Here is a 23,342-nt window from a genome sequence, read left to right as displayed (position 1 = left end):
TCAGGTCCCGAGATTGTTCAGGAAACCGCCGACAAAATAACTCAGATCAAGGATAGACTAAAAACGGCTCGAGATCACCAAAAGAGTTATGCAGACAATCGACGCAAGCCGCTGGAATTTCAAGTTGGAAACAATGTACTCTTGAAAGTTTCTCCCTGGAAAGGGGTAGTTCGATTCGGTAAGAAAGGAAAGCTAAGTCCAAGGTACATAGGACCATTTACCGTTACCCAACGTATAGGATCAGTTGCCTATCGCTTACAACTACCAGAGGAACTAGCTGGAATACATGATGTGTTTCATGTATCCAATCTCAAGAAATGTTTGTCTGATGAATCCCTGGTAGTACCTCTTCAAGACGTAGAGGTAAATGAGAAGTTGAAATTCGTGGAGAAACCTCTTCAAATAGAAGACAGAAATATTAAATTCCTCAAACACAAAAGATTGGTACTGGTCAAAGTAAAATGGAATTCAAAAAGAGGACCAGAGTATACATGGGAACTGGAGTCGTAAATGAAGCGGAAGTACCCTTACTTGTTCTAATAAATCTCGAGGACGAGATTTTAAACAAGGTGGGGAGGATGTAACAACTCTTGCCAAAATTAATATTTCTTATGTTAATAATGCACATTAGGAAACCCTAATTGAGACCCCCACGTGATATGGCGCGACCCGTAAATTTTTAAAACAGTCGAAAATAGGATCAGGGCCCCCTAAAACTAAAGGGGGTATCCCCTAATTGATATTATCCGTCGAAAACGAATGTTAAACACGTATTTTCGAGAATTATTGACTCATCAGGGCTATACGTACAACAAGGCAGGCCTAGCCTACTTTGGATTGCCCCGCGACAGGTGCAGAGGATCCGGTCGCGACACGCGGGGGGGTCCAATATTAGCTATAAAGCCAGGGGCTTAGGACTTGAATTGTTTGCATGTTTCGACGAAAAAATCAATTACGTACGTTAAATTATACGTTGTTTACTTCAAAAACACACACTGTTCCGAACCTCTGTTGTGATAACAGGGTAATAATTTGATCACTGCTACGATACAATGTCCGATCGATTGAAACCGATCCGATGGATGTTTAAGTGCTGCCCGAACTCGGGCTACACTTTGTCATTCGTCGTGAGGGTTTTGATTTCGTGAGTTATCGTAAAGGTTGTATTAAGTTACTAACCTAGTTTCGTGTGCATTGTTATTTAACTAGGTTACCAGGCTTAGAAGTAGACGAAACTCAGTCCAACTAAACTTACAATGTGATTCATTCTCTTTTTGTCAAATTGTTTTACAAAACCCTAAATGTTTTCCAGTTATACTTTGCAGTGATTAAGTCTTTGCTAATCTTTAATTACTGGCAGTATGTGGGGGTTTTGTGCACATTACTACTAATGATTTATCACGGTAGGTGGGCGAGCCTAACTTAGTGATATGTCCACGGTCATAGATACGGTCGAGTGACAACTGAACCAGCTAATTAATAGATAAGGACAAATGTGAAAACTCTTAATGCTGTAAATAATAGCAATGTGTCGTTTTGTATTAATTGAATGACTCGCCAGTATTTCCCCGCTGATAAAAAAATTTTAAACATGTTTCAGGTGATTTACTGTGAATCAGGAAAGGTGCCGTGTAGCACTACTAGCTTGGATAAAATAGCCCAGGAAATAAATAAATAAACATGTTTTTTTTTGTAAACAGGGAATTTCCCCGTGAAATTCCTTTATTGTAAATTATGGGGTCTGTCCTAAGAATGTGAAATAAAATAATTGGGCATTTTCAGTTTAAACGATCCTCTTAAAATTTCCGCTGCTAAACTAAATAATAATACCCCGGGTTTCTGTCTCGCGGTGTTCGAACCAGGAAACTGGGTCGGGGGCCGTGACAATGGGCCCCTCTATACAGTTGAAGCGTCGCTTACCAATAAGTCTAGGCCCACGTGCCTGAAAACTCATGACCCTGCACTAAGGATGACTTGTCGACAGGGGCCCTGACTAGGCTCCCTTTCTGGTTAGTCTTGTTGGGCTCCCTTAGCAGGCCAAATTATTATCCATAATAAGTTGTCCATGAATGAAGCGGGAAAGGAGCAAGGCCTTTCATATCATCTTCTCTGCAGAGCTATTTTGTGCCTGCAAGAGGAGAGAGGGTGAGGCGGCCGGTAAAGTACGAGGTAAGTACTTACCTTATTAATGGCAAGGGCCGTTTCTCCGGCCAGAAGGTGACACGTAATTTGCGTGGTCAGGAGTACGGGCTGGCACATGGAAGACCGTTAGGTCGACCAGAGGATCTCATCAACTTAATATGCTTATCTTTCTATATATAAGCCACTTTCATGATCGTCCATGGTATGCATTCAATGTCCCAAGCATTTACTCTCACATGCAGAATAACTCCGAATATTCTCTAAATCACATTGAATACACATAATCTTGGATTCATACCAACTATTCCGGCGACATCAACACGTCGGAATAACCTTATATCTCCGGCAAGTTTTCTTGTTCTCACACTGGAGCTTGGTCACGGATCCCCTCTCCGAAGCCCTCCGTAACGAGGCTAACAATGTTTTATTTTGTAGGCTAAAAGGAAGGCCCATCAGAGCATTGACGAGTCTCATTAACCTCCAGCCAGAGTTAAGGGATTTGACAGCTATTAAAAAGATAGTCACTCATTAAGTTGACGAATTAAAGAAACGGTTTGAGAATAAAGTAAACCGTTCACAACTAATAGCAGTCACATTATAAGGCAACATTTATTAAATGGCCACCATTTTCATGACTTTTGTGCTTCAACATTTCAACATAAACCTACCTATGTGTACGTGATATTATTAATTTGCAAATTTAATATATGCATTTTTTTAACAACCAATAAATACTATAGGAAAGATAGTTTTTTTTTAACAGCCAACGAATCCTCTAAATGAGCTACTAACGAAATTAATCACATCGGGATACACTCGCCTTCCGAGCCAGGGAAAACCCTCACCTAGGGCCGAAGCCCGTGAACACTCGCCCGAAGGCACGACAGTGTGGTGAGGTAAAACCCTCTCAGTTCAAGGATCGAACTAGCGACCGCCGCCTACTCGCCTAGTCTCTCATCATCACCAGGTGCTGCAGAAACTAAATGTTGAGGATAGGAATTGAACCTAGGTCTCTAGGAACACCAAGTCTTTCCTTTACCGCTCCACCACTAGCTCATTGGCTATATAGGAAAGATAATGGTTACTCTTAAAATAGAGGAACTATAGGAAAGATAGTGGTTCTCTTTTTAAATTGTGGAAGCTTTTTTATTAGGCTATAGGGTGTGGTCATAACCCTCATGACCACCATGACCCTTCATGTTAGTGCCATGTAACTCATCTTTAATTCAACATTCAAAACCATTACCCTAAGGGTGTGGTCATGACCCAAACCATTAGCCCCTTATTTATTATCTTTGTTTAAACAAAAAGGAAATAATTTGTTGAAAAATGGAAAGGAGGACCATGGTTGCCATGGTTTAATCCATGCAAACCATGGTGGATCAATCAAGGGGGTGGTGTAGCCTTCCATTCATGTTCCTATGTGGCAAATCATGTCCCAACCATAATCCCCACACCCTATAGCCTTAGGCTACAGGGTGTGGGGGTCATTATTGGGACATGATTTGCCACCTAGGAACATGAATGGAAGGCTACACCACCCCCTTGATTGATCCACCATGGTTTGCATGGATTAAACCATGGCAACCATGGTCCTCCTTTCCATTTTTGAACAAATCATTTCCTTTTTTCTTTAGTCAAAGATAAATTAAAATAAACAAGAGGCTAGTGGTTTAGGTCATGTCCACACCCTTAGGGTAGTGGTTTTGGATGATGGATTAAAGGTGGTTTACATGGCACTAACATGGAGGGTCATGATGGCCATGAGGGTCATGACACACCCTATAGCCTTAGAGGAAATTTGAGTTCCTATTTTTGGTAAATTATTCTTTTAAAAGTTTTTCTTTTTTTCTAAAAGTCGTCTCAAGTCATGTTCAACTAATTTCAGAGAGATACCAAAGTAGTTATTTTTGTATGCATTAAATTTTTCATTTTATAATAATTAAAAATTTATACCCGTTGATTATATCAGGTAATTATCCGTATGATGCATGATTCAGGTAAACAATCAAAGTCAAGTGAAATTCTTGATCTAAGAAGACAACCTTCTTTTAAAGGGTTTTTTTTTTTCAATACATGTGGTATAAGAAGTAGAAACAAGGCTATAACCTTCAAGCTTTGTCTCCTAGAGTGTTTTAAGTGGTGTATAGGTGAATTGAGGGGCGACTAAACTGTGGAGGGGGAGCTCCAACTTATAGGCATATTTAAGGTTGTGCATAGAGGATGCACGATCGTGTCATTATCTTATCGCCTACAACACTTCCCCCCCCCCCCCCCCCCTCAAAAAAAAAAAAAAAACAAAAAACAAAACAATTGGGGATGGGATGGTCCATGAAACATATCCTCAATCATTTTATTAGGTAGTTAACTAGAAATATCGATATGATACATTAAGTACGTGTGATATGATGTATTAAGTATGTAATCAATAACTACACGTATATGAAAAAATATATAGAGTTCGGTTGGTCCACTAATCACACTATATGTGGATCCTCATGCATAAAAGGTGCAAGCCATCTATGAATTTGGTTCCATTCTCAGCCACACAAACAAACTACTTTTTAGTACTCTTGCAATGGTCGGGTCCGGTTAGGTCCAGCAGCCCACTCAGTCCAATCTGGTCCGCTTTCTTTTTCCAAACAATGGAAAAGCTTATAAGTTCGTGAAAAAAATAAATAAACTTTCCTTCCATGCCGTGATTAAACTTGAATTAGTTCAAGTAAATCAAGGGAATATTTATCAGTTTTTCAACCATACATGGTAAGCGTTTCTATGAAACAAACATGGCCCAAGCCTCAAGCATTACATTACCATCTACTTGTTGTCTTGTACTTTTATATTTTATTATTGATTTTTTTTTTGTCTATGATAGATGTACTTCAACACTCACAAACACATATATGGCATGTTCATTAAATTATCTCCGAAGTGACAAGGCCAGGAATTTTATTCTATGACGAAATTTTTTTGGACATTGGGGTTTATAATAACCCGGAATCAAAATTTTCGGATCAGGTTGGGTTGAATCATATGATAAAAGCCAATATTTTAATAAACATACAATGTCATCGAAAAATTATACATAATAAAAATACAAAGACATTTGAACTATAAAAAAATACATTTTAGGTTAAACAATTGAAATAAAACCATTGGACATTGGCCTACTATGGTTATTCGGTTAAAAAAATTGAAAGAAACATGGGCCTTTAATGTTATAAAGTCCATTATTAAAAACCAGGCTTAATTTTTAAACTATAAATTTGTTTATCTGTAAAGTGTTTAAAATAAACAATGGTGTCGCTTGAAATCTTCCTATTACACGTTACATATGATACACGAAATTCAGTGGTGTCGGGAGAACCCGTTCACCACAATGTGGCTCTGCCACTAATCTGCCGTAAACAGAAAACTATAAAAATTGTATAATGTACTTATATATATTGCATGAAAGATAAATAGAATGCGTTAAATTGACTTTATACCTTACTCCCTTTTCGTTCTCCTCTCCACACGCAACTCTAAATGTATTCATATCTTATGCGACCAATAGCATTTGTTACCTATCTGCTCTTGATTCTACTCTGCAAGCTTCGCGCTACAATTAAGTACGAACTAAATAGAAAATGAACTATGTGACCGATCTCTGGATTTTAAACTAGAGTAAATAATTATGATTTCGGTTAGATTGTACACTCTATGTCAACTCACCAGAAGAGTTTTCAATTGTCTTCTTGACCTAACTCTATTTTTTATAATTTTGGTTCTAGCCTTCTAGGTCTTCAATGTTCGATGGATTCGAATGTAATCAGTTATAATGTAGGAGAATCAAGTATGTATGTTTAAAATGATGATGATATAGCTATAATTCCTCATATTGAAAAATAAAATCTTAATATTTCACATATAGTAGAGTAGTATCATGTAACATATTGTATCTACCAGTGATTTGCTTAGCTCAATTTTTTTAGGTGATAAAGCCTCTTGTACTTAGTTTATAAATAAATATTAAGTTAAATTTTTTATTGCATAGTTATTGGTCCTGGTTGTTGATTAAGTATTCATTCTTGTGACACAAGGATACATAAGTTTTCAACATTTTGTCATATAATATATCTAACTTAACATAAACAAGATTTTTATTTTTTTGATGTACATTGATTATTTGGTTTATTTTTTCACCCCTTTCGAAACAAATTACTCCTTACAATCTTACATATACATGAAACTATCTATGTCGAAATCTCCATCATTAAATTCAAACATTTGATCGATCGTCTCCTGAGTGTGAAGCACGTTTTCAGTTGAACCACTATCTAGACATTTACTATTCTGGCTGCTCTCTGTTGATCCTTTATTATGCTGCCATTCATGCTCCATGGTGCTTAATTGATTGTTTGAATCATGGCTAAGTGGCTGACCACTTGACATGTCTTGAAACTCATCTAGGCTAATCCAGTCAGCAAATAAAAGTTTTGGTAAGTTGCGGATATGGGAAACTAGTGGCACCGACTGAACCATGTGAGCGGACGAACTGCTGGTGAAGTTAGATGTATTTAGGCACGATGACGACGCCTTTGTACTTGTCATGTTTGTGTTTGTGTTTGTGCAATCAAGTTTAGGATTAACTTGAAGATGAAGATGTGCTGATTTGGCTACTTTCTTCTTAAGACGAGAATGCCAATAATTTTTTATCTCGTTATCTGTCCTTCCAGGCAAATGTCGTGACATCTGAGACCACCTGATCAATTAAAGTTAAATAACAAATTAATTCAAAATGAATTGAAACGAATCAATCTAGACAATGACCGTCGAATAGAAGCGTATAAAATCGATGTGGTCAATTACTTGTTGCCTAAGAGTGCATGAAGGGTCAAAATGGTTTCTTCTTCTTGTGACGAAAATGCTCCTCGCTTTAATCCGGGCCTAAGATAATTAATCCATCTTAATCTACAACTCTTTCCATTCCTTTCAAGACCTAAATTAAGAAAGGTAATGTAGATTATCAAATGTTGAATATTAGTAAACTCATTTTGTTCTTATAAATAGTCTAGATAAGTTTAATGCACAAACGAATGAAGTTACCTGCATTAACGGGGACGGAACTCCAGCAACCATGGCCATAGTTCATGACATAATGTGTTAGCTTCTGGTCCTCATCGGGTGACCATAAACCCTTCTTGTGCTTCGTCATTGGCTTTTCCGATAGCTTGAACCAGAAGGGAATGATTACTGATGATTAATTGAGTATTTAAAGGGACTATATGATAGATTAATCCATCTCACCAACAACTTAAATAAAAATAAAAAATATTCTTTGAAATCGTATATAGAAATAAAAAATATTCTTTGAAATCCTACAGATTCCATCTAACAAAGAACTCATGGACTTAATTCTATCGATCAACACTTCAAGTTTTACAAGAAAATAAATAAAGCATTAAGTTGTCATCTAACACTCATATGCCATGACTAAGCTGATCAGAATAGATTAAACAAGTAGATATATGTATGATCAATCATGTCCCTCCACAAACTCCGAAAATATATCTAGTCGAACTCAGGCTCAGCTCATTTAACATTTAGCAATCGGTAGAAAAGCCGATTTGTGCATGTACCCCCTTGTCTTTCAGCTATATGTCAACGCCACCACATGATGCATGATTAGTCATCCCCCACTTTTAACGTTATTTTCACGAAATTAGTAAAATAACGTTAAAATTGATGCAATTTCACTTTTACCTCTGAGAGCCATATATTGATTATATGCGCACACCGCAAGCAGGGCGTATTAGTATTATAATTTTATCATAATAACTAATAAATAATAAATAAAACTAAATTGTTACTAATAAGGCCTTATTTTATCTTTCAATTAATAAAAGACTTTATATGAAAATTTAGTTGTTGCGACTTGCAACCGTAATTTTATATCAAGTGATGATGTTTCATATGACAATTAAATATAAGAGCTTAAAGTTGACTAATTTTCTGCAACCAATTGGAAGCTCGATTAGGTTATGTCAACAAATACCATAACAACCTTAATTCCTAATGGCTACTACCGATTAAAGTACCTAGCTAGGATGCAAAGCAGACAATCGTTATCAATCATTTTAGCGTGCATTGCAAAAAATATCTATATAACATATAAATATTCCACCAGTTTTTATTGCAATGCCGACAAAGTAAGGATGTCAGCATATGCTGTCGACTTTGGCCTTCAAGAAATTGGTTCCATACACAATTTTGACATCAAAGTTAACAGTTTGATATTAGGGCAGGCGGGGTGGGCTTAAATATCCCCGTGATATTTGAGTTTCACGCGTGATAAATGGAAACAAACCACCGCCAGCAATCAACTTCCACGTGTGAATCAATATTTCTGTGATAAACTTAACGCGTGATAAATGGAATGTGAGGGGATGTGAGGGTTTATTGTTGGGTGTTGTGAGTGATGGGCATTTCCACTAAAAAGGGTTGTGAGTGATGGAATAATGGTTGATGAGTGATCACCACCCCCTCCCCCCTTATAGGGCGTGCTCAAACTTAGAAAGTACAAAACTGTATAAACAATCGTGCGTAATGTTTGCCACGAGGGAGTGAAAGAGAGTGGATTATTCCGTTATATAACCCTTTTATGTCTTACAATTAAAACAGTAAGTAGGGTCGGCCCATGGGAGGTCATGGTGGACGACCGTCCAGTGCCCACTCTCCTATTGGGACCGCTTAAAAAAGTTCTTAGGTTTAACACAATTTTTCATAGGTTCAACACTCTCCTGTTGATAGTTTTAAATTTGTACTTTATCATATTTACAAGGGCAAAAAGCGTGTTAAACATGTGAACCCGACCACAATACAATAGTTGTGAGTTGACACGAACATGACCTGTTTAACTCGAAAATGTAAATATGATAAAGTACAAATGAAAGAATGAAACGATACCATCAAGCCGTATAATCCTATACGACCCATATAAAGGGTGTGAAAATAAGATTTTGTGGTGTAACTTTATTACCACCCTAAATTTATTGTCTCTTTCAAGATCTTGACAACATCATTACCATAGGCATCAATGACGTGTTTGTGTGGTTTACAAGGGTTAACGTCGTTCTTGTGTGTACTTATACGGGTCGTATGATGTTATAGTGCTCATATACATGTAGACAAAAAATCATTCTCCGACATTTTTTTTCATTTTGTGAAAGATTCTCCTATACTGCCCGTAGTATTGTAGGGGTGTGAAAATAAGATTCTAGGGGTGTGGGAATAGTGCGAGCCTAAAAATATGATCCCTCTTCTTGATTTTTGAATGGAATTTTTATGAATTGAGTTCCAACGATCATTTTAAGATCAAAAGACAGTGTGTATAGGGCATCTGAACAACAAAACAAAGATCTTGATTGTAATGTGTTTTATGGGTGTATGTGTGTGTGCGCGTGCGTTGGATCATTAGTTCATGACAAACGGGTGAAGGTTGTGTGTGGATGTTTGTGAGTGTGAATCATGGAAGGATGAGGTGTCCAAATAGAAGAGTAGTTAGGGTTGATCCTACAAAAACGATGGAATATCAAGACTAGACAATATTTTAGGAACGAAGATATGACATGCTGCAGTTCCTGTATAGACACGTAATAAAACAAGAATTCTTTTAAATATTTGTTCAATTATTATTGTTATTATTATATTATATTGAAGATCTTTCCTACCAAATGCCAAAAAGAAAAGACTCATTTATTTGTAGAGTTGGAATGTCAGTGGCTTTATTTTAGTTCATATGTCTATTCCCTCTCCTAAACCAAATTCACAATTTAATATTAAATGTTTTCCTGTCCGGAGGCATCCAACCTAACCTAATGTATATTACTCTGGCATGATGTCTGACATCACTACTAACTAGATGTAATCGTATGCATACGTATGACATTACTACTGATGTGGCGCTGAGGTGGCGTGATAAAGCCCCTAAGGACTTTATACCGCCTAACACCCCAATATGTACACATGATGGAAGCTTCCACACATATTTTGGACTTTAGATGAAGAGTTGATTTGAACAATATTGATTGACATTTACTCGATGCAAAGGAGACACCGCGTTTTATTATCGTAGCACATACTTGAAAGCCTTATACACATCTGTTGTACATGGCTTAAATTAACTAGAATTCACAACTATACAACATTACATCACTGTCATTGAAGTTTTGACACATAATAATATTCTCTTCAGATATTAAATCAAGAAAATCGGAATCTACATGTTGTTGCTCGGTTTTCATTTGCAAAGAATCATCAAAACCATAGCTTGATCCTTCTTGGATGTTACCACTGAATGATCCTTCATTCTCTAGTTCACCATTCATAACTGTTGTTTGACTTCCTGAAAAGTCAAACTTCTGAAATTGATCAAGTGACATCCAATCAGCAAATAAAATCTTGGGTAAATTTCTGGAACCATAAGCTTCTTCTGAAGATTCAAGACTTGAGTCTGTTCTTGTACATGGTGTTTGTTTATTCAGTGTGTCTTGAGGTTTCTTGTTATCCAAGTTTTTTACTTTCTTCTTCAGATAGGAATGCCAATGGTTCTTTATCTCGTTATCCGTCCTTCCAGGCAAATGGCGTGACATCTGAGACCATCTGATTAAGTAGACCTCACATTAGTAACCAAGCGTTATATCCCATTGTAAACAAACTAAAATCCGTTGCTAATCCTTGCTAGCAACGGATTTAGCAAAAGAATCAAGACGTTGGAATTGTCAACTGGTTAAAATCAATAATTATTGCTTACTTATTTCCTAGCATGCCATGAAGAGTCATTATCAGCTCCTCCTCGTGTAATGTGAACTTTCCTCGCTTTAATCCTGGCCGTAGATAATTAATCCATCTTAATCTGCAACTCTTCCCATTCCGTTGCAAACCTGTCAGTCAATGAATGCACCTAAGGATTAACTAACTAACTAACTAACAAAAACACATGTTAACTGCATGGAATTTACCGGCATGAACGGCGACAAAACTCCAGCAGCCAACACCATTGTTTAGAATGTAGTCTCTCAGCTTTTGATCTTCATCAGGCGACCATAATCCCTTCTTGTTCTTTATCTTTTCCTTTTCTGAAGATTCAGGCCGCATTGTGATGAAATGAGAATCTGATCAATGTATGGATCTTATGGTTATATGTATGTGATATATATAAGTATACTCCTAATGATTTCAACTTATTAAATGATGAAGTTGGTAGAACCTTTTTCACACTTGTAGTATATGCAATTACATGTGTGTATATATTACTTCACTAGCTGAGTAGATGAGGTAACAATAAATGAGACAAACGAACGAGCCAAGTTGTAAAAAGATGCAGCAATTCGATAAAGTCGTGGTCTACGATGCATGCTTAGTCCTATTTGAGATTAAAGAAATGGAGATTTGGTAGGTAATGACATAATAAGATGCTTAAATCTATGGTAATAGTCATCATCATACTTAATCTACTACAATATGTATGTAGCAGACGGAGTAAAAAAATATGTTTCTTTTGACCAGTTCAGTCTTAGTTTACGTTTGATAATATGTCTAGTTACGTTTTAATTGGTAAAAATAAAACTAATTAGTTTTATACCGGCCACTTCATATTTTTCAAATCATCAAAGTCTTCTGATTCTCTAGATGTGTGTCACTATCCGCGATCGGTTATGTGTTATTACAATAATCATTCACACAAGTATGTTATAATCATGGGAGGACCTTTGATAGTGTGCGGGTGCGGGGAGGACCTCCGCACAAGGCCCACGATTTCGAGGGATGAGATTTAAAAAAAAAATCCGATACATATATGTTATTTTTTTAAATAGTAAACACATACCACTTTCAATAGGCCCATTTACAAATACTATGGTTTAGAATTTAGCTCACTTGGAATTATGTTTATTAAGCCCAATACTGATTTGATCTTTTTTAACTAATAACAAAACATAACAGAAAGGCACATTTTTTTCAATCTCGAACAGGGTACGTGAATTCTCAGAGACGCCTCTGGTTATAATACATCACTAGACAGCTACACTGTTACCCTCATGTATATTATTAGTTTTACTTGTACGTTGAACACAAAGCCATAATATTAAGACTTTGAAACTGCAACTTTCAAAATATTGAAAAAAATAGATAAAAAATGTAATCGGTTGAAAGGTTTCCAGCCTTTCTTGTATACAAAGTTATGCACCATGAAGTGCATATAAAAAAATCAACTTTAATACAAGATCTTGTAAAAAAAATTTCCGGAACTTAGCGAAAACCATGATGGATAAACTCATAAACATATGTCATCACAGTCGTTGGGGTTACAACGGGAGTTGTCTGTTATTTTGGTGGTCTAGTTCTGGCCATTGGGTTTGGATTGGGCTAGTGATATCGGCATGGAACAGATGGTGGTGGACTAAGGAATGTGTGGGTCGTGGATTGGGTCTTATGCAAGACATGAGGACGAGTCTTTTTCCAAACCCAGGGGATACGATGCTGGAGCATCCATGGGCTTAAGTGTAGCCTTTGTGGTTGGGCTTGTGGTGGAAATAACGTGGGTCAAATGGTTACAAATATCTCATTCTATTTATTTTTCTTAACATTCTAATATAAATTGTAGAAAAAAAAATCAAATTGTTTTTAAATAAAGTTTTTTAGTGTCGTAATCAGATACACCTTTTTTTAGTTTTTTTTCTCAATATTTAGATTCATAATTTGATTTGTTTACCAGGGCCGGCTTTCTTTTAGCAGACCCACCCAAACTTAAGAGGCCCCAAGTTTAGAATACAAAAATTTATATTGGGCCATTGTCATAGTTCTAACAGGCCGAAGGCCCTATTTAAGTATTAGGATTTTGGAGTATGGTAGTTGGTAACTAGTAAAGTAGTAAGGCCATTAGAAGTTATCGGTTAATCAAGTTTTTGATTTTGTCAATTCTAAAATACGCGTTCATGACAAATGCAACGATGACAACCTAAGCGGCAACACAATCATAAAATTTATTTATATCTTTTGTTCTTTTTATAGTTCTTATTGAATGATCACAGTCGACAATTGGTACTCATGTAAGTCGTTTGTATTCTCGTAACTTACAAACTCACAATCAAAATCAATTCACAATTCGGTCAACTCTCAAGACTCTTATGATTCAAATTTCAAATTTCATCTTCTGATTTGATTTCTATAATTATAGGACCTTTCCCGTAAGGCCCAGGAGGGCCAAGTTTGTGATGGTTGCCATTGACTATTTCACAAAGTGGATAGAGGTCAAGCCTCTAGCAAAGATCACGGGTGAACAAATGAAGAGATTTGTCTTGGACAACATCGTCTGCCGATTCGGGATCCCTCTGGAGCTAGTCAGTGATAAGAAATATATACTTAATATATGAAATAAAAATTATGTAAGTAATTAAAAGATAGAGCCTGAATTTTTAGCAACGCACCATGTTTTGTCTGACATTAGATCCCATTTTTCCTATAAGGGCTATATTTGTCTGAATATATCTTGTATTGGTCGTAATTGTAAACATATATACTTTAATTTATGAATAACGAGAAGGCCTGCTGTTAAGCTCCACATGTTTATGTTAGAATGTGAACACGCTTTTTACTCTAATATTTTAAAAGCATAGATCGACCTTCGTGTGTCCATGATTGTAATATACCAACATTGATTTCGTAATCCATAAACAAAGTCAACTCCATATGACATTGTCACATTCCATGAATCAGGATTTATGTGGATTAATAATATATGTCAACTACCGAATTATATTGGACAGAAAAATATAATGAGCAATGTCAACCTTATAAAATGATTTTGCATATTTTAATAAAATTATGTTTAGAAAATCGATTATTGTGATCTCATCAGTTCTAGTGATAATAAAAAGAAAACTAAATGATGTAAATAGATAACTTATCTTGAAGGTCGTTATAATATATTCGGATATGTAAATTAAGTGAAATCTATTTTCTTAACATTAATCCTCTACCTTATGAAGTAAATTTAAAATAATTATGGTTAAATTCTAAATTTTATAATTTTTGCGGGTTGTCATATTGATTAAAACCATTTGTAGCCTTAGAAAGTGTTCTTAAATCAGCTAAAGGTTGTCATGTTGATTAAAGCCATTTGTAACCTTAGAAAGTGTTCTTATATCAGCTAAACGTATGCATGAGCTATGATTTTACTCTTTAACCAAACCATAACCAGTGGCGGATCTCGCCCGTTGAACGTGCCAGGGCCGAAAGACACGGGCACTAAAAAAAGCTTGGGCAAGCCCGGGCCAAACATAGTATATATAAAAAATATCGATCGAAATGCGGAAAATTAGCACTACGGCCGAAAAACTTGCCCGGGCCGTGGCCCTGCCATAGGCCTTCTAAGAACCGCCCCTGACCATAACCGAGCAGTTCGGTTATACGCAGTGGCGGAGGTTGAGATTTTCGATCGGAGGGTCGAAAACATATATACCAAAAAATTTCTCTAAAACTGGGGGGTCGAAAACGTTATACCCAAAAACTTCTATACGAAAACTACATACTCTCCACTACTGAGCAAAAAGTTCGATGCGTTGGCCGCCCCCTCCCACCCCCACTATGCTACGCCCATGGTTATACGTTCTACATGAAACCAATAGGTCTGGGTTGTTGGTTACATATTTACATGACGATTAAATTATTGGTTTTGAATAGTGGTTTGTTACAGTTAGTGTTGGTTGAGAAATAGTGGATCCTTCTCGCTTACAAGACCGAAATGGAGATGTAAATTCATCGCTGATGTGGTTATAAACTTACAATCTTAACAGTTTTGAGCTCTTGGGATATAATTAGGGTTTAGTTAGTAATTATTATGTTTGCTGGCCGTCTATATTTGAGTTGTCAACTATATTATTCTATTTTTAATCTTTTGTAACGGTTGACAACTGAAATTTGTCTATAAATAATCTTGTTTAAACCACCTGAAGCCACATTCCATTTTCAAAGATCTTCAACATTCTTTGTTCTTTATCTCCTTATCTAATAACACATATGAAGATTCAAATTTCTGTCTTGCTTGTGCTTACGATCCTGCTTCTAGCGTCGGTGCAGGAGTCAAGTTGCAGAAACATCATTGATCGGTCAGTTCGTGAAGAAAAAATACGAGCCAATTTCATTTCAACATTCAAGCGCCATTTTAATGTCAATCCAAAGCTCGGAGAAAATCGGCTAACTCACGTGGTGTCACGTCGGCTCGTCCCTTGTGGACCGAACCCACTTCACAACTGATCATGGTTCTTTTAGAAAGCAATGATACATATCTACCTATATACTTTTTCAATTTTATTTTCAGTTTATAAATGTAACTTCGGGCCTCTAGTACCACCATGTTACATTAAATATATACAAATTGTATTGTATTTACTAGTGAGGAATAGCTCATGAGTATTATTATGTACTGGAAATAACTCATTTGAGTTGTAAGTGGCAAATATATATGTAGCAAATTAAATATATTTTGGTGAAATTTTTACTTGCTGTTTATAATTTTTAGTTGCAAAAATTTCCATGGGAAACGCTATACTTCTCCATCATTATAGTATTTTTCGATCCTTATATAGTTATATTTGTATAGTTAACTGCAAACTAATTGTTGGTATGACGCTATAACCATGTGCGAAGCTTTTAAGGGGCCACCCCCTCCCCTCCCGAATAGATTTTGCCTAAAAATTCTCGCCACCCCTGATATGTTTAATTTGCTAACGATGATGATGAAGAGTACATATATATATATATATATATATATATATATATATATATATATATATATATATATATATATATATATATATATATATATATATATATATATATAAATATATATATATTTTGTATTTTAAGTTAGTGTTCAGTAAGTATTTTTTTTTGTTATGTAACTGCTTTAAAATTACTAATATTCTTTATATTTTATAATTGAATACGATTGTAAATGTAAACTAGGTTCGTTGACATCGCGTGTTGCGGCGAAGCGAAGCAAATAATAATACAAACAAACGTCATTTGAAATTGAAGTATGTTGTTTAGAAAGGCAAACCGTCAGAATCGGTTTAGTTTATAATCATACCATTTTACGACACTAAATAAATACTCTATTTTGAATACAATTTCATTATAACAAAACTTATACCGGAATGTAGAGTGAAATGATTTAACACAACTCGACCTAATTTTTTAGAAAAAAGTAACAAACGTAAATTACTAGAGAAATTTGAAATTAATTGATATTGGAAATACGATTAAAAAAAGAAAATAAATTACTAAAAGTAAAAATAAAAGATAAACGAAATATAGTTTTAAAAAAGTAAAAAAAAAACAAAAGGCGTGTTAAACTTAAAAGTAAATATAATAATAAACTATTATTATAATAAATAATAAAATATTATTATAATAAATAATAAAATATTAAAAAACTAAATATTATTATAAAAATGAAATCATTGTTTATAGTCTCGGAAAAAATTAACGAACATAAGTTATTAAAAAAATATCAAACTAATCGAAAACATAAATTTGATTTAAGGAGAAAAAATAAATTAAAAAAATAAACAATAAATGAAAAGGAAAATATGGTTTTACAAAAGAAAAATAATAATATAAAAATATGTTAAACTTAAAAGTAAATATACTATTATAATATTAAATAATAGAATATTAAAAAGCTATATTATTATAAAAATAAAGTTACTATTCATGAAAAAATAAATAACAGATGAAAAAGAAAATATGGTTTTGCAAAATAAAATAATAATATAAAAATATGTTAAATTAAAAGTGAAAATACTATTATAATATTAAATAATATAATAATAAAAAGCTATATATTATTATAAAAATAAAATTACTATTTATGAGCCTTCGTCAACAATATATATACATATAATGGTTAAGTGATGAGTGGCAGTGAGTCAATTTATATGTTTACATGGAAACTTTTTTATAATTTTATCAAATAAATAAGTAATTGGTTGTATTAAGTGTCACAATACCAATGAGTCTAAACTTTTTTTTTCTATTTTATCTTATTTCATTCATTAGTATTTTATTTCTTAATTTATAAAAAAAAGTTATTTGAAGTGTTTACTTATACGTACTTTTAATCATATCTTATATCTAAATATCATTTTACAATTTTTTAAATTTCAATTATTAACTATTTAATTTTTTTTATATTCAAAGTGTAAATACATGAGTTTCTAACCTATTAAGATAAATATACGTGTTTCCAGTTACATCACACGAAAAAACCTCTAGTTATAAACTAAAAGCCAGATTTAAATCGAAATTTAAAGACCTTTGACAATTAAAAATTAAGCTTGTTACCCAAAACCTTTAAATAAGCACAACTTACACACCTTCAATCCTACTTTAAAATGCACACTTTGTTCACTATGATACTTGAAGAAGTAAGACCTGAAATAAAAGGGATTTGGATGTTAACTTCATAGGAGATTCTTCCTAGCACCAACGAAGTATGGTTGCCAATGTAATCTACAAAACAAGATTTCGTTAGCCTCACAACAGGAAGGAAATTCTCTCTATGACCACCAGGGGCGAAGCTATGAGGGGGGGGACCCCAAACTTTTCGCTCAGTAGTGTTATGTATGTATGTATGTTTCGTATAGAATTTTTTAGGTATATACGTTTTCGACCCCCCGATTTTATAAAAAAAAATGGGTTATTGGATTTTAATAATCCAAAGTTTCACCTGTTGGCCGATAATAATCTCAACTTTAAAAATTCCCTCCAACGATCCCAACTTGTAATAATTTGGCCCCCATTAATCCTTTTATAACACATAAGAATTTGACCTCCTCAATAGATTCAAGTGCACCTGCAACCTCCTTAATTGAATTAATTGCACCTACAGTTTGAAAAGGATCGATGAGGGCCAAATTCTTACAAGTTGCGATCGTTGGAGAGAATTTTTGAAGGTGGGATTATTATCGGCCAACAGGTAAAACTTAGGATTATTAAAAACCAATAACCCAAAAAAATAGGTATATACTTTTAGGTCCGGTGACTTCCAACCCTCCGGTGGAAATTTTCAAGTTTCGCCACTGATGACCACCCTACGACGTGAGAATAAAAATACGTTTGTCACAAAAAAAAATATACGAGTAAAAGAGACATGCAATATCTTGTATCTACGATCATATGTAGCAGGGCCGTCTCTGAGAATCCTTAAAAATTCTTGGGCCCTGTGCGAGTAAAAAAATTGGTCCCTAAATATATAACACACACATATATATAGAGGCTGGATAACGTACAAAATGTCTTAACGTACATTGCGTACGCGATGCGTTATCAACACACAAATTAGGTTTATAACATGTGATTTCCTTTTTTATGTTACAAATAAACTAATACACCTAACATTAGTTTAAATACCTTCTGAACAAACAAAAAGAACTAACACTTAAATTCTTTAACCAAAAAGAAGTCTAATGCATGTAAAAGTATCAAATTTGTTTGACAACACAATTGGCTTGGCAATACAAACATTTTTATACAAATAAAACAAATAGAACTAGAAATTGAGTTCAACTAGGTTTATATTTTAAATAATTATAAATAAGAACTAAAAGAAACTACAAATTTAAACAAGAAAAGATGTAAAGTTTTTTATTTAAATGATTGAATGAGAAAAAAAAGACTTACAAATTCATGGACGTTTAAATTTACATGTGAAAAATAAAAATTAAAGACTAAAATATTGGCTTGAAATTAGGGAGTTGGGGCCTTTCCCCCTGTTTCCCATTATTAAATCAAATCAGTTCTTCTTGAGGCACCTAAACAAAATAAAACGAACCCAAAAATAAGTAAAAAGGATAAAAAAAAAAAACAATTACGGGAATCGAACACTGAAACGCTAAGGCCACAGACAAGATGCGCACCAATTGAGCCAAACAGTGAATTTGTATATCTAATTTCTACAATATATTTATATATAACATAAATATTTTTTTAAACAATTTTGGGCCCTCTGATATTATGGGCCCTGTGCGGTGGCACTTCTCGTACAGGCCCCACAGCCGGCCCTGATATGTAGTCACTAGTGTTTATGGAAAAATCACCTAGTGATTTGGTTTCAAACTTTCGTATTCTCTTTTAGCTTCCTTTTCCAAAATTCTAGTTACATAATTATATTTGATTTTTTAGTATTTCGATATGAATTTTATTGAAAATGATGTATTAAAAATTGAGTATTTTTAGTATCATAAATGACTTCTCACGTGCTTTGGATCGGTAATTTCGGCGAAATCTAATTACGCACTTCAACTACCGATGACGATTTGTTATGTATTTGCTTTAAAATTACTAATATTGATGAAACAATGGTTAACCGAGGTGGTTAACTCACTGGTCTCGTCAAGTAGGGTTAATCCCTTCTTTCCGAGGATCGCTAGCTAGATCGTCCGCTGGTTGATCTCCTACACAAGGAAACAAGCCGTGACTCGTAATAAGAAGGATGGGGTGGGGGTGCTCCTTGTTACCACTCTCCGGCAAGTGTGATACTAGTAGTGAGAGAGTTGTGAAGAGATACCTCAAACCTGGTTTGGGGTTGGTATTTATAGCCGAGGAGTGAAGGAGGGGACAGACTGGCGACGTGCCGCCCTAATGCAGGTGTGTCAGGCTTGTCGGTTGTGGAGGTGAAGCCACGTCCTACTGCAGTGTCAGCCTGTTGCTTACGTACGGACTGACAAGCGACTGCCAGTGGTACCACTTACTCTGTGGTGTCAGTCCCACTTGCCTTATGGGCAAGATGCGGTGCCGGGCGGCATCGCTGCCTGTGGTAACCTTTGTTGTTCCCGCGTTCCCGTTCTGATGAAGACATATGCGGGATGCGGTGCCAAGCCGCATCGCCGCTTGTGGTGGATGTTGTTGTTGCCCAGATCCCTTGTCGTGACGAAAATGTTCATAGGATGCGGTGCCAGCCGCATCGCTATGTACACCCGTTTTCATACACAAGGTAATGCTTCTTCTTATCCCTTGACTGGTCGGATTCGAAAGGTGTGTTCGTGCGTGCCCGCACGGACGCAGATAAGTTCTTGCTGGTGGGGGTTTTTGATAAGAGTAATGGTCACTCGCGGTCAGTTGGCGCGAGATCTATCACCATACCCCTTCAGATATTCTTTATATTTTGTATTTGAATTATAATAATATATAGTTTTTTGTTTCTCTTTTATTTAATATATTATAATAGTTTATTATTATATTTACTTTTAATAACATATTTTTTTATCTCCCCCCCCCCCTTTTAAACCATTTATTTCCTATACCATTTTTTAATAATTCTTTTTTTTAGAACATGTATTAATTTATCAATAAATTTGATACTTTTTTAATAATTTATGTTTATAACTGTTTTCTAAAAACTTAAGTACGTAGTTGTGCTTGATCTTTCCCCCGACATTATGTTATAAGTTTTGTTAAAAACGAAGTTGTACTCTGAATAAAGTATTTTATTTAGTATCATAAAACGATACGATGATAAACTAAACCATTCTAATGGTTTGGTTTTCTAAACAACATGTTTTATTTTCAAATCATGTTTGTTTTACATTATCATTTACTCGGTTCCGCCACAACGCGCGACCTAAAAAAACTAGTTATTTTTATGAGTGATATTTAGCTAAATTTTAAAGTTTACAATTATCAGTTTATATGTTTAGATGGACACTTTTTGTATAATTTTATCAAATAAATAAGTAATTGTTGTATTAGGTGTCAGAATACCAATGAGTCAAAACTTTTTCTTCTATTTTATCTTATTTCATTTATTAGTATTTTATTTCTTAATTTATAAAATAAAAGTTATTTGAAGTGTTTACTTATACGTACTTTCAATCATATCTTATATCTAAACATCAATTTAAAATTCTTGAATTTCAATTATTAACTATTTTATTTTTTTTTATATTTAAAGTGTAAATACATAAGTTTCTAACCTATTGAGGTAAACATACGTATTTCCAATTACATATATCGCACGAAAAAAACCTCCTGGTTATAAACTAAAAGCCAGATTTAAATCAAAATTTAAAGACCTTTGACAATTAAAAATTAACCTTGTTACCCAAAACCTTTAAATAAGCACAACTTACACACCTTCAAAGTTCAATCCTACTTTAAAATGCACACCTTTATTCACTATGATACTTGAAGAAGTCTTCAAGACCTTAAATAAAAGGGATTTGGATGTTAACTTCCATATGAGATTCTTCCTAGCACCAACGAAGTATAGTTGCCAATATAATCTACAGACTACAAAACAAGATGTAGTTAGCCTTGCAATAGGAAGGGAATTCTCTCTATGACCACCATACGACGTGAGAATAACAATATGTTTATCACCAAAAAATATAAAGAGACATGCAAGATCTTGTATGTACGATCATATGTAGTCACTAGTATTTATGGAAAAATGACCAAAATGAACTTTGACCAAAGCCTTTTTACCAGAATAAACATTTGATGCGGTTAAGGTTAGGAAATACAAGAAAACCTATTTATTTCAGAACTTGACAAGTGTCCGAAACATTTAAAAATAGACTCTGAAATCATGTAGTCCCCATCCTGATATCCAATAAGAAACAATCATATGTCTAAAGAGTCTTGATAGACTGTATTATCTGTTATGCATCTAAACTTTATACACTACAATTTATTTTAGATAAAAAGGCTAAACTTTTTACTAAAGAGGCTATGTTTCGATGTAGAGTCTGAGCTATCCTATACCTTAAAAAATGGTTGCCTCCCTTGAGTGACTAAAAAGGCTTTAATGGCTCACAAGCCAAAAAAAAAAAAAAAAACTAAGAAGATGCATCTTGAAGGGGTATGGTCCCGAAACGACCATTACCCGCATCAAACAAACCCTTACCAGTAAGCAGACCGCACCCATGCGGTCACATCCTTCGGACCCATTCGGTCCGAAGATGAATAGCTTGACCCAAGTGCAGAAGAAGATGAACATATCGATGCGGCTGGCACCGCATCATATGGGCATTTTCGTCACGACAAGGGAAGCGAGCATATAGTCTCCACAGACGAGGATGCGGCACACACCGCATCTCGCGTATTTCTTGATCACAAGTAGGAGACGCGGTAACTTCAGATGCTACCGCATGCAGCGATGCGGCTCGCACCGCATCCTGCATATCCAACCAGTGGACTGACACGCCATGCAAGTGGCTGACACCACAGGGCAAGTGGCGCCGGCGACAGTCCCCTGTCAGAACTATTAAAGCGATGGGCTGACGTGGCGTAACCCCCACGGCCGGCGAGACTGACACACCTGCAACGGTGCAGCTCGTCGTCAGCCCATCCATCAATCACCTCCTTCACTCCTCGGCTATAAATACCGACCCCAAACCAGGTTTGAGGTATCTCTTCACAACTCTCTCACTACTACTATCTTACTTTGCTTCCCAAAGCAAACTACTGATTCTCACGCCGGAGAGTGGTAACAAGGAGCACCCCCCACCCCATCCTCCTTGTTACGAGTCACGGTTTGTTTCCTTGTGCAGGAGATCATCCACCGGTGACCCAGCCAGCGATCTCCGAGAGGAAGGGATTAACCCTTCTTGACGAGACCAGTGTGTTAACCTTGCCCGGTTAACCATTGTTTCATCATTGGCGCCCACCGCTACTCTTAGCACTTTTTAATCCATCCCTCTCCCTCTCAAGATCATGACTGATAACCAAAACACCAATGCGGATAGTCCAAATCCCCCGGTCCCAACAGGGATCCAACCTCCGACCCCTGGACACATTGGCACGTCCACCCAGAGGATCCCATCCTTTGCGTTCGGACATGACTTATCACAGGCCCCACCTGTGCTCCCACCAGGCGTGGACTTACACTCCTGGTACCAACAGCAGACTGACCTGCTGGTAGCGGCTTACAACCGCGCTTGTACGGAAGCAAACGTACAAGCTGGGCCTAGCCCAATACAACACGCACCTGCCAACCGTACCTTCCAATACGACGGCAGGTTGCACTCACGTCCGGCTTCCAGAAGCCGACCAGACGATCGTGGATCCTCTTACTGTTCGGTCCACACACTCAACGAGGATACTTCCTCCTATGAGTCCCGCCACAGAGGACCAGTACACACTCGCCTGGGCCCCCA

General features: G+C 35.7%; 2 protein-coding genes across 2 annotated transcripts; both read right to left on the bottom strand.

The window, feature by feature from the left end:
• Positions 1-6,357: 6,357 nt before the first annotated feature.
• LOC110906310 (transcription factor LAF1) lies at positions 6,358-7,339 on the bottom strand. The gene is made up of 3 exons (XM_035983180.1): positions 7,231-7,339; positions 6,994-7,123; positions 6,358-6,886 (listed from the first exon to the last, which is right to left on the bottom strand). The coding sequence occupies exons 1-3, from the start codon at positions 7,337-7,339 to the stop codon at positions 6,358-6,360; spliced, it is 768 nt and encodes a 255-aa protein (XP_035839073.1).
• A 2,968-nt stretch (positions 7,340-10,307) lies between these two features.
• On the bottom strand, positions 10,308-10,775 carry LOC110906311 (transcription factor LAF1). The gene has a single exon (XM_022151473.2). It carries the CDS (start codon positions 10,773-10,775, stop codon positions 10,308-10,310), a length of 468 nt encoding a protein of 155 aa, XP_022007165.2.
• Between the last annotated feature and the right edge of the window lie 12,567 nt (positions 10,776-23,342).

The sequence above is a fragment of the Helianthus annuus genome, chromosome 14 (assembly GCF_002127325.2).
Source record: "Helianthus annuus cultivar XRQ/B chromosome 14, HanXRQr2.0-SUNRISE, whole genome shotgun sequence".
Lineage (NCBI taxonomy): Eukaryota > Viridiplantae > Streptophyta > Magnoliopsida > Asterales > Asteraceae > Helianthus > Helianthus annuus.
The sequence above is the reverse complement of the archived record's forward strand: the minus strand, read 5'-3'. Positions and strand labels throughout refer to the sequence as shown.

What these genes read in the sequence shown, in the direction of transcription:
- LOC110906310 (XM_035983180.1), bottom strand. Translation starts at nt 7,339, where the DNA reads ATGACGAAGCACAAGAAGGGTTTATGGTCACCCGATGAGGACCAGAAG. An exon ending in TTCCGTCCCCGTTAATGCAG is followed by an intron (nt 7,124 to 7,230) that starts GTAACTTCATTC and finishes TTCTTAATTTAG; the next exon opens with GTCTTGAAAGGAATGGAAAG. An exon ending in CATGCACTCTTAGGCAACAA is followed by an intron (nt 6,887 to 6,993) that starts GTAATTGACCAC and finishes TTAATTGATCAG; the next exon opens with GTGGTCTCAGATGTCACGAC.
- LOC110906311 (XM_022151473.2), bottom strand. Translation starts at nt 10,775, where the DNA reads ATGTCACGCCATTTGCCTGGAAGGACGGATAACGAGATAAAGAACCAT.